The sequence below is a fragment of the Oncorhynchus clarkii genome, chromosome 4 (assembly GCF_045791955.1).
Source record: "Oncorhynchus clarkii lewisi isolate Uvic-CL-2024 chromosome 4, UVic_Ocla_1.0, whole genome shotgun sequence".
Taxonomy (NCBI): domain Eukaryota; kingdom Metazoa; phylum Chordata; class Actinopteri; order Salmoniformes; family Salmonidae; genus Oncorhynchus; species Oncorhynchus clarkii.
Window position 1 is genome coordinate 65653240 of NC_092150.1, and position 12914 is coordinate 65666153.

Sequence of the window (12914 nt, forward strand, 5' to 3'; positions counted from 1 at the left end):
TCATGTCGTAGCCTAAAGCTATCGATGTTACATTGAGCTGGATAAATGGAATATGAATGACAGTCTTTCAATCTGATGTAATATAAATAGTCCATGCTCATGGTACGATACCGCAAATCTTACTCCCTAATCTCAAACGGCACCGCCGCCAAAGCTTGAAATTTGCCCTGACCCAAGCACTAGATACCTGATGTCTATTGAAATTGGCCGTTGGTTAGTGATTTATGCCGGGTAAACACAGGGTTTCGGCGGATGGCATCTTCAACAAGCTAGGATTGTCAGGTCAAACGCGCATGCGCTCAGGCGCACAAACGCATGCAAACACACACTGTTACCACGAAGATCTACTGTACCTGCTGCATCATTGTCTCCTTGTACTGCTTCTTCTGGGTGACTTTGATTGGTGGGAGCTTAGTGACAGCAGATACCAGGAAGTTCATCAAGATATCCTCACAGTTAGCCATCTGGTCCACCATGGTGAGAAGGCTGGATGGCAAGTAGTGAGTGTACAAGTAGTGATAATACCTAGAAACACAGAGAGAAAGTGGGATGGATACATTCATAAAAGGACACCACATTGATATACTGCATAGTGCAATATTGCAAATGGAAACAGCAGTGACTACACAGGAAATCAAATCTCCTTAATTCCATTCTCAGTGCCATTTCCCGAAGGTTCACCATTTCTCTGGATAATGTCCCTTGTTGTTTTCTATTCACTGAGAGTCACAGAATATGGATGGTAATCTGTCTGGTGGAGCCATCCGGCAGAATGAGTGGAGCCAGCCCAGAGAAGAGCCACCCTCCCTTGCGGCCTCATCCACCCGCCTGACGACACCCAAAGACGGATGTTTTAATTTCTCAGAGTGAGACACTTCGCCCCTCTCTTTCTGGCAGCCCTGATTGTACCATGTCTCATTTCCCGTCTGTTTATTATGTTGAGGGCCCTGGCTGTATGGCTGACAAAGGCAGGCGCATCATTTCCTGTACGTCTGTGCTGAGGGATGGGCGTCAGTCAGTCGGGGTGGGCCACTCTATTTAGATCCAGAGGCAGTCGGACTCGTGCCTTATCGCTCCTCCTCCTCTTTGGTAGCTCCGCTGGGCTCCTGGCCTCTACAGCATCAGCCCAGCTATCACTTTCAGCCTCGTGAAGGTGAAGTGTCACAGCCAAGGTCTGCCATCAGCACCATATGTCGGTATCATCCGTGCAGGAAAGATGAGCACAAGGACTTTCCTTTGAGACAAACTCTGTGGCTTTCTCTCTGCAAAGCTATTGATCTATGTGCTGTCAGTTATCTTGTCAACATTGTCATTTTCCAGATCTGAATATCACACTCTGCCTGATATCTTTGTTCATGTTGATATCTTTGTTCATGTTGATATCTTTGGATGGGAAATGTATACTGAGCAAAAATATAAATGCAACATGTAAACATGTTGGTCCCATGTTTCATGAGCCGAAAGAAAAGATCCCAGAAATGTTTAATTCGCACAAATAGCTTATTTCTCTCAACTTCTGTGCACAAATGTGTTTACATCCCTGTTAGTGAGCATTTCTCCTTTGCCAAGATAATCCATCCACCTGACAGGTGTGGCATATTAAGAAGCTGATTAAACAGGATGATCATTACACAGGTACACCTTGTGCTGGGGACAATAAATGGCCAACCTAAAATGTACAGTTTTGTAAACAACACAATGCCACAGATGTCTCACGTTTTGAGGGAGTGTGCAATTGGCATGCTGACTGCAGGAATGTCCCCCAGAGCTATGGCCAGAGAAATGAACGTCCATTTTTCTACCATAAGTCGCCTCCAACGTTGTTTTAGAAAATTTGGCAGTATGTCCAACCGGCTTCACAACCACAGACCACGACCCACGGGATTGTCTGACTGATTTACATTTATTAACTGTAACTCAGTCAAATCTTTGAAATTGTTGCATTTTGCGTTGATTTTTTTTAACAGTATAGCTATCTAATTAATGACACAGATTTGTTAATTAGGCTGATCTGATAGGATTGTTTTTACACTTGCTACTGGTGACAATATGGTAGAAACACTTGCCACTTGACTATTATCACAATGCCTCAGTAGACAGACCCTTGAGAGCTGAATAAGAGAGGCATTTTGAAACCACACAATAGATTACAACAATGACATGTTCCATGAGAGTAGTGTATCTGCAACTGCCCGATAAGACATGACTTCAAATCTCTCATGAGAGGAAAATACTTCTCAATTCAATTTGCTGCATGGCTTAATAGTTTGTATTCATTGTGTTGAGGCATTGCATTTACAATCAAATATTTTATGGAAAAAGAAAAGAAAAAAAACAAAGACGTTATTTCCTTTTCTATTATGCTGCTTATATACAAAAACTGTCAGTGGTGTGAGGAATTCGGATTAGTTTTCTAAATGGCACTTACTGTACTGAAAGACATAGACTACTCCTGAGTAAAACATATAAACTCAGCAAAAAAAGAAACGTCACTTTTTCAGGACCCTGTCTTTCAAAGATGAACGTGAACGTGCCTTAGGCATGCTGCAAGGAGGCAAGAGGACTGCAGATGTGGCCAGGGCAATAAATTGCAATGTCCGTACTGTGAGACGCCACTACAGGCAGACAGGACGGACAGCTGATCGTCCTCGCAGTGGCAGACCACGTGTAACAACACCCGCACAGGATCGGTACATCTGAACATCACACCTGCGGGACAGGTACAGGATGGCAACAACTGCCCGAGTTACACCAGGAACGCACAATCCCTCCATCAGTGCTCAGACTGTCCGCAATAGGCTGAGAGAGGATGGACTGAGGGCTTTTAGGCCTGTTGTAAGGCAGGTCCTCAGACATCTCTGGCAACAACGTCGTCTATGGGCACAAACCCACCCTCGCTGGACCAGTCAGGCAAAAAGTGCTCTTCACTGACAAGTTGTCTCACCAGGGGTGATGGTTGGATTTGCGTTCATCGTAGAAGGAATGAGCGTTACACCGAGGCCTGTACTCTAGAGCGGGATCAATTTGGAGGTGGAGGGTCCATCATGGTCTGGGGCGGTGTGTCACAGCACCATCGGACTGAGCTTGTTGTCATTGCAGGCAATCACAACGCTGTGCGTTACAGGGAAGACATCATCCTCCCTCATGTGGTACCCTTCCTGCAGGCTCATCCTAAGTGACCAGTGCAGGAGAGTTTCTGCTCTACAGTGTTAACATACGATATGTATTAGGGATTTTTATAACCACCATGCGTGCCTGCCTGCCTGTATGTGTTACCGCATTCCCGTCCTTGAGCTGTTATCATGGCCCCTACACCCCTCACAGAGAGCAGGCAGGGGTTCTGAATGCACAGTGCCTTCGGAAAGTAACATTTTGTTGTGTTACAGCCTTATTCGAAAATGTATCAAATAAAACAAAATCCTCAGCAATCTACACACAATACCCCATAATGACAAAGCGAAAACACGTTTAAAAAAAAAAATCTGACCCTTTGCTATGAGACTTGAAACTGAGCTCAGGTGCATTCTGTTACCATTGATCATCATTGAGATGTTTCTACAACTTGATTGGACATGATTTGGAAAGGCACACACCTGTCTATATAAGGTCCAAGAAGACAGTGGCCTCTATCATTCTTAAATGGAAGAGGTTTGGAACCACAAAGACTCTTCCTAGAGCTGGCCACCGGGCCAAACTGAGGATTCGGGGGAGAAGGGCCTTGGTCATGGAGGTGACCAAGAACCCAATGGCCACTGACAGAGCTCCAGAGTTCCTCTGTGGCGATGGGAGAACCTGCAGCACTCCACCAATCAGGCCTTTATGGTAGTGACCAGGCGGAAGCCACTCCTCAGTAAAAGGCACATGACAGCCCTCTTGGAGTTTGCCACAAGGCACCTAAAGACTCTCAGACCATGAGAAACAAGATTCACTGGTCTGATGAATCCAAGTTTGAACTCTTTGGCCTGAATATGAAGCGTCACATCTGGAGGAAACCTGGCACCATGCCTACGGTGATGCATGGTGGTGGCAGCATCATGCTGTGAGGATGTCTTTCAGCAGCTGGGAGACAAGTCAGGATTGAGGCAAAGAGGAACGGAGCAAAGTCCAGAGAGATCCTTGATGAAAACCTGCTCCAGAGAGCACAGCACCTCAGACTGGGGCAAAGGTTCAACTTCCAACAGGACAACGACCCTAAGAACACAGCCAAGACAACACATGAGTGGCTTCGGGACAACTCTCTGAATGTCCTTGAGTAGCCTAGCCAGAGCCCGGAATTGAACCTGATCGAACATCTCTGAAGAGACCTGAAAATAGCTGTGCAGTGACACTCCCCATCCAACCTGACAGAGCTTGAGAGGATCTGCAGAGAAGAATGTGACAAACTCCCCAAATACAGGTCTACCAAGCTTGTAGCGTCATACCCAAGAAGACTCAAGGCTGTAATCGCTGCCAGAGGTGCTTCAACACAGTACTGGGTCTGAAAACACATGTAAATGTGATATTTCAGTTTTTAATTTGTAATACATTTGCAAAAAAATCTAAAAACCTGTTTTTGCTTTGTCATTTTGGGGTATTGTGTGTAGATTGATGAGGAAAAAAAGCAATTTAATCTGCCCCTGTGAGCACCATGTTACTGTACCTGTGATAGAACGCAGCCCCTGTGAGCACCATGTTACTGTACCTGTGATAGAACGCAGCCCCTGTGAGCACCATGTTACTGTACCTGTGATAGAACGCAGCCCCTGTGAGTACCATGGAGTACTGGTTAGTCCACTTGGAGGTATAGCCCCATCTTGATTTGCTGCTGTCCCAGTAATGGCTGCGTGCTGGGTAGCCCACGATCCGGTCTGGGAAACTGTGCCAGACAATGAAGGCAAAGTCAACCTGGGGTTCAAATGAAAAGACAACATCTTTCAAAATCGCTAATAGACAGATTTACTTCTGCATTAGATCAGCTATGTCAACTACAGTACAATGTAGCAAAAGAGTAGATTTGAATTCCAAAGAATTCCTTATTCTCAGGAACACCAAATGTCAAAAGTCCAGAGAATATGAAGAACACCACATTGTAGAATACACTTACTGACTTCTGTTGGCAGAGTGGCACCAACTTCATTTCCAAAACGCAAGAGAGAACAGAGCCCAAAAAACAGACGGTCCCTTAAAATAATCACACACCTCTTAGCTGTGTCATGATGCATGTGTGCGCTATTATGAAGAAATGAGACCACAAACCTGAGAAAAAGGTTGGAAACATCTTTCTTAATGTAGCATTTGATTAATCGCCAAGTTAGCCATTACCTCAGTGCAGGATTTATGATATCATGCAAATAATTTAGCCTTTTGGAATTACGTTCTTATAATGCCCTGATTATGCCTTGCATCCTTTGTGACAGACTGGTTTGGCACATTCACAATGTGTCTTAGTTAATTATGGATTGGAAATAGGGACGGAGATTAATGACATACACAGAGGGGAAATGCTATCCTTGCAGAAAGGCTTTCCAAGGGCAACATACATTAATCCCATTTAATACATAAAATGGTTTCTGAATATGGGTTGCTATGAGTCTACATCACAAATCTCTACCGGCATATACATTTCCCTGTGGCATTTGATGTGATATGTTATTAAATAATAGAGAAGTACACTCTTAGAATAAAGGGTTCCAAAAGGGTTCTTCGGCTGTCCCCATTGGAGTACCCTTTTTGGTTCAACATAGAACCCCTTTGGGTTCCATGGCGAACCCTCTGTGGAAAGGGAACCTGGAACAAAAAAAGGTTTCTTCAAAGGGTTCTCCTATGGGGACAGCCGAATAACCCTTAGGTTCTTGATAGCACCTTTTTTTCTAAGAGTGTATAGTCATATAGGAAAGAAAGACATGCAGCATTTGGTTTCCACCATTTTCACTAGTATTGAGTTCTCATGATCTGAAGGAAAGTAAACTTGTGACATTTTGTTAAATGACCAAGATCATGTCGTTGTGTTATGTTCCATTCATTCATATCCACAGTTGATATATTCCACTGGATCCCTGGAGAACATTTGACAGGCTGACTGTTTTACTGTTAACTGTGCCCTGCTCTCCCATGGGCAGCCAGACAGTGTCATGATAGGAACATTCATAGTCCACACCATATCCTCTCTTAAAGCATAATCATGTGATTAATGAGTTGAAGCAATGCAATTATGAATTCTGTCCTGTCACTGTTCTATGTAGTTATTGTAATATGAAAAGTCCCATTAAAAATGCTCTACTCGCTCACATTTCAGTTATTTTCAATTAAGATGCTTTCAATGTTTAAAGGGCAATTACTGAGACAGATTATTAAGCAGATGAGGGATTTGCATCTGACTGGTTCTTGGCTTTTTCGACAGAAAAAAATATTTGTATTTTTTCTAAAACAACCTCATAAAACTTTTGTAACATCCGTTCTGTAATCTTGCACCGCTATACAATTTAAGTGGATCCTCTTGGAAGGTGAAGATTGACTTGGTGCAATTAATAACATCTCAAATAGATAAATGTTATTTTGCAGGTCTCTTATACGCTGATAAGACTCACAATTCACTAAGGATTAGCTCTTAACTCACTGAAATCTTATGGGAGCTTCAAATGTGGATAGATGTGGTCTGAAAGGTGTTTATTGGCAAAACCCTTCCCTTTCACCTGCATGAAACATCTTCATTAAAGCCTAGATGGTCTCCTTAATGCAGGTATTGGATGGGGTGAAATAGACCAGAAAGAGAAACATAGGAAATACATGTGGAACGTAATCATTACACCGACATGTTGGTCAGTTTTGAAATTGTACATTTCCCAGAAGCAGAACCTTTTCTTAATTAGATTCACAGCAGAAATGGTATTGAAACACACCGAAACAATACAACACAGGCTTAGAATGGAAAGCAGCAGGTGCAGGAGACCATTATCAACTCAACCACCAAGACTCCAATATGATGCAGAAAACAATGGCTTTCCTAATGAGCTCGATTTAACAAGTTCAATATTTGGAACACAATAAAAAAACACCGCAAATCCAACTTGTATATTGTGTCACACACAAACAACGTCAACATTTCCAAGGGCTCAGCCAAAAGAACTCTGCAAATGTTTGACACTTTTGATAAAAAAAAGAAAAAAGAACATAATCTTCACACTGAGAGGCAACTGCTGCTTTGGTTCATTTAGTGATTTAATTTTTTATTTTATTTGCCAGCAAAATGAGCCACTCTCGCCCCTTTTTCCTTTTCAGAGACGTGAAGCTTAATCAAACTGTGACTTCATGGTTTGACAGTCTAATGATCATCGCAGAGACTAGCATGCCGGAGAGGTAATAGGTTTCACAAACCTCCTGATTGCTTGAAACAACTTGGGCTTTCATTAGTTTCTCATTCCAGGACAGATGGTGGATACGTGTTCTTTTGAATTGGCACCATGGTCACCGAATTTGCATTTCACAGCATGGGAAGATCCTTTAGCTAACTACATCCGGAGAATGAAATCATCAGGAGAAGAAGACCCTCGTTCAAGATGTTGCCAGTCAGTGACTCAATAACAGGAGTCTTAAATACAGCAAACGTCCTTTAGAGGGGCAATCAATCCTTCCCAACCACGAGAGATGAATTGGTTATCACGCTATGCTTGAGAAATTAACTCCATTTACAGGGATTTCTCTCATGGACAAGGTGTGTTGAAATGACCTCCTCAATATTAACATGCAATGTAAAAAACAATAGGGCGAGAGACACTCGGAGACAAGATGCCAGACCATTTTACTGATACTGTTCCACGGAGAAACACAAGGGTGGAATTTATCAGATGAGGCGAGACAGGTTGTTGGCACCTTAATTGGGGAGGACGGGCTGGAACGGCATCAAATACATCAAACACATGTGTTTGAACCCATTCCATTTTGCTCAGTTCCAGCCATTGTTATGAGTCGTCCTCCCCTCAGCAGCCTCCTATGAGGCCAGACATCCCCGTGGCTCAAAAAGGCTGAGATGTCTTAGTTAGAGAGGATGAATTACACTTTACCGTGAATGGTTAGTGTGAAGGGTGGGCATCCACCCTGGACCACAGACTTGATCTACTAATATAACCTGTCACCATGTTTCACCTTCCTCTGTCTTGTTTCCTCTACACTAGGTATCATGATACCAGCGTGGACTTTCTCTGTAGAGTGCAGCCCAGGCCCCGGTGCCAGTTTGAACATCAGGCCAGAGCAGTTACTCCGAAAGAGCCAACTTTGAGTCGGAGATACTCCATTAGGCCATGCTCTAACGGAGTAATATTAATTCCTGATCAAATTATATGGGAACAAGCAATTAAAAAGAGATTTAGCGCTTTGCTGATTCTGCAATGTGCAAATATTATACAGGGACTAATTGAATAGCAGAAATGAGAATTAACAGGAGCAAAATGCAGGCACAGAGACGGAGCACAGCGTAGCAACAAGCAGAGCGACACGGCGCTCTGCATAACAACAGACTACAAACAAAACAAGGAGTTCCTTTGAAGATGAAGGAAGTCGGTTGGTGTTCATCTCCACACCCCTGGGAGAGGGACTACTTCCAAGAAACTGTCTGGAAGTTCTGTTACTTCTTCAGATGCTGCTCAATCTCACCAGTTGGTGTTGTTGTGGGTGTCAATGTCAGATAAGAGACAGGAAATGCTGAAGCTGATCACACAGTGTTAATTGTTGGCTAATTTTCACACACAGGCTTGGGACTCGATCCCGCCTAGCTTTCTCCCCATTATCAAATGAAATCAGAGAATGTTTTTGGGTACTATAAAATTCTACTTGTACTACCAGGTAGATTCCCCTCACAGTTACCTTCCAGTTCCCACAATAAGAAGAGTGCATGGGTAAGATACTGAATAACATTGCTAGATGAGGATTGATTGAATCTGGTCTTTGAACGTTAAAGCCCCAGGTAGAATAAGGAGACAGAGGGGGAATAATAAGCCATCCTCCTACCTCATTGGTCGACAAGACGGAGTCCTCGTCCAGACTGAGGACAGCATCTGTGAGGATGACGTCATGGGGGGAAAAGCGACTGCTCATTGTCTGAGGGGGGGAAGAGGGGGAAAGAGAGAGAGATGTGGTCAATTGCTGCAGTCCCAAACTCCAACAATCCATCCACTGGCTCGGATGTCAACACCTCTGACTGTGTGGGGACCTATTCAATCACAAGCTGAAGTATTTCAGGTGCAGTATGTTTGAATGGGTTTGGCTAGAAATTGTTGGAGTGGAGTCCCTTTTTCATGCTGGGTGAAAAGAAGAGCAAACCATTTAATCAATTCATCCTGACGCACCCAGAGAGTAACCTTAACCTTCTTCTCTGCTTGAAACATAATTGCATTTCTTTAGCTCTCCGTAACAACTCATCCATAGAAGGCCAATCTTTGCTATTTCGGGCCTCACATTCCACTCCTCTGTAGGCTACTTCGAGAAAGACTATTATTGAAGGACTATTAATTTTAAGGAGGAAATATTGCTCTGATTATTGGATGAAAAACCTTGTTCTGTCGAGTATGTGGGCGAAGGCCAATGAGACATTAAAAACACCACAATTGCCTGGCAGTATCTTCTGCCCAAAGAACCACTTCACAATGACACTTGTCCTACTAATAATTACAGTGTAGGTACACAATGGAGAAATGTATTTTGCAATAATATGACATCTTATGAATAAAATGCCTCCACTATATCTCTGGTTATTGACGGTGTTTCTATTTGAAACGACTGATGGCTGTTTCTCTCTCTGCGGCCAGCGTTATTGGTAGATTGCCTACTGCAAAGTATGTCCTATAATATTAGGGAACACACACATCGCAGAAGTGAACTGTCAGCAGTGGCCTCCTGAGAGGGATCTCAGGGTAATCCTCTTCACTGTCTCTCTCTCTCTGGGAGGCTGCCAGCCAGAGTGTGTGGTGTGATGCATCTTCACTAAAACTCCCCCTGCCTGCCTGCATGCCTGCAATGCTCTTGACACCAAGCTTAAGGGGTTAATACCGCCCTCTCTCTCCCTCCTGAACTTCACTGGCTGCTGCCTCATTCATCAAATCAGAAAGTTATTGATAGGAACCTGTTGACTTGGAGATTAGCCTCGCCTCGGGTTGGCTGCTCAAGAGCAAGTGGGCCTGGCCGCGCTTTCGACAGGGCCCCTTGTCATTATTTTGCAGCGGCAGCGGATGACTCGAGGTGCTATGGACTCACATCACCGCGGCTTAATGGGCCCTTTTCAATGCAACATTATTTCCTATTCGCTGTAACCATCCCTGCCTGGTGTGTCATAGCAGGATAATAGTGACATCGTATCGCTGGCAGGGCCGCACAGCACGGAGCCGAACCTCCTGGCTCAGGAGAGCCCTTCATGGGGCCTTTTGAAAAAGTCATTTAGCAGCCGAGGGCTTGATTAAACGAGGAGCATTTGGTTACCTTAAGAGTCGTTTAGGAGTCGTGTGGTAAAAAGCTCTCGTAGGAACATATTGAGAGAGACAGAGTGGCAAAGTACAGGCTTTCAGTATAACTATTATACACTCAGTAATCAGCCATTTATCAGCTGTGGAGGGCCCTTGGGATGAATGACAGCAATCAGACCTGACTCTCAAAGACAACGATACACAATCACGTAACAAGACAACGTTCCCGAGAAAGAAGGGTGTGTGTGTGTGTGGGCGGGGGGATAGGTAGCTACACTATATAGGTTAGCTCACAAAAGGCTACATCTGTGCATTGAATCGGGTTTGGTATTCATAAGAGTGCCCAGATGAATCGGTTTGGTATTCATAAGAGTGCCCAGATGAATCGGTTTGGTATTCATAAGAGTGCCCAGATGAATCGGTTTGGTATTCATAAGATTGCCCAGATGAATCGGTTTGGTATTCATAAGAGTGCCCAGATGAATCGGTTTGGTATTCATAAGAGTGCCCAGATGAATCGGTTTGGTATTCATAAGAGTGCCCAGATGAATCGCGAGTGAGGCTAGTTTTCTCTGAAGAGGTAGAGGAAGCCGTTGATCTTGTTCTCCGGGATTTGCCAACTTTATCTTATGTTTTCAGACTGTCATGTTAAATATGAATGATGTATATTTATCCCATCTGTCTTCTGTGCTTGGGGGCTTGATTGAATAAAACCCGTTTAATAAAATACTTGGGCTGCAGCGTTAACCCTCATGGGACTTGCAAATCCATTTTAAACGAGGAATGCATATTTCTATGCTAATTCCTCCAACCACAGTTTTACGGGATGACCGTATTCTGTAGGAACTATCGATTTGCAGGCCGGGCTAATACGATGTGGATGCCCTAATCCATTACACTAAACACAGGCTTCACAGAGATCGCCGTAATACTGCTATTGACTCATAATTCGAGGATTTTTATTATTTAAGTGTATTTCTATAAACAAGGAATACGGGGGACTACAGCTTTAATAGCTCCATGTTCAGAGACTGAAAGTCTTCCCGCGAAATCCTAACGAATCCATCGCTATTACGCGCTAATTCGTTTCCCTCTGTGGAAACAGGAACTCGGATATCCAAGGGCAAATATATTTGGTCAAAATTAGAAATGAATAGCAAATATCACAATGTGAAACGAGTATGCCTCTTTAGTTGAGGATCACTTCATCAATTGAACAGGGCCAAATTTGAAATGATTCTACATGACATGGATTCCTTTAATGTCAATAAGTTTACAGTTTGTCTATCAGCATGCCAGTAATACTGTACGGATTTCACAGCGTTTTTCAGAGTAAAGCCTGGAGAACACTCACTGAGGCACTCTCAAACAAAACTCCCTCAGTAATTAGAGGTAAAAATGATCAACACACTATTCACAACAGTGGCATTCATTTAGTTCTGCATTGACAATTACCATACTCAGTATAATGTACTTATTGCTCTAATTTCCCCATCCCCATGTTGTGATGGTTACACACTGCTCTGGATGTCAGGCCAGCTGTTGTTGTTGTTGTAGTAATATTGCTCACCCCTCTGTTTCACCCACAGCTCTGCCTTCAGATCTCTATATTCTCTGGAGCTCCGATTCCAATACACATCTTCAGGGACTGTTTGTCCTCCACTCTGCACATCTCTCTCTCAACCTCTCATCCCCCGTGTCTGTCCCTCTCCGCCTCCTCTGTCCCAGGGCCCACCGTCCTTCGTCCTTGCCCCAGGGCTGCTTTAACTGGTCCCACTGAGACAGAGGCACAGGGCTCTGAGCTCTCTCTCTCTCCTTTCCTCTTTCTCCTTTACTTTCCTCTCCTCTCCTTTCCTCTCTCTCCTCTCCCCATTACTTTCCTCTCTCCTTTCCTTTCCTCTCCTCTCGCTCCTCTCCGCTCCTCTCCCCTTTCCTTTCCTCTCCCGTTCCTTTCCTCTCCTCTCACTCCTCTCCTCTCCCCTTTCCTTTCCTCTCACTCCTCTCCTCTCCCCTTTCCTTTCCTCTCCCGTTCCTTTCCTCTCTCTCCTTTCCTTTACTTTCCTCTCCCCTTCCCTTCCCTTTCTTCTCCTCTCGCTCCTCTCCCCTTTCCTTTCCTCTCGCTCCTCTCCTCTCCCCTTTCCTTTCCTTTCCTCTCCTCTCCCCTTTCCTTTCCTCTCCTGTTCCTTTCCTCTCTCTCCTTTCCTTTCCTCTCCCCTTCCCTTCCATTTCCTCTCTCTGCTCTCCCCTTTCCTCTCCTCTCCTTTACTTTCCTTTCCTTTCCCCTTTCCTCTCTCTCCTCTCCTTTCCTTTCCCCTCTCCTTTCCTTTCCCCTCTCATTTCCTCTCCATCTCCTCTCTCTCCTTTACTTTCCTCTCTCCCCTTTCCTTTCTCCTTTCCTCTCTCCTCTCCTCTTTCCTTTCCTCTCCCCTTTCCTCTCTCTCCTCTCCATCTCCTCTCTCTCCTTTACTTTCCTCTCTACCCTTT

The 12914-nt window shown here is 44.2% G+C and overlaps 1 protein-coding gene across 1 annotated transcript in view; it reads right to left on the reverse strand.

The window, feature by feature from the left end:
- The window catches only part of LOC139407785 (exostosin-1-like), a 249541-nt gene that overhangs the window by 9004 nt on the left and 227623 nt on the right, over window positions 1-12914 (reverse strand). Inside the window, exons 9-11 of the mRNA XM_071151650.1 lie at window positions 8983-9072; window positions 4724-4884; window positions 354-525 (exon numbers count right to left, since the gene is read on the reverse strand). Of these exons, the coding sequence (XP_071007751.1) occupies window positions 354-525; window positions 4724-4884; window positions 8983-9072 (423 nt within the window). The remainder of the gene's footprint in view (window positions 1-353; window positions 526-4723; window positions 4885-8982; window positions 9073-12914) is intronic.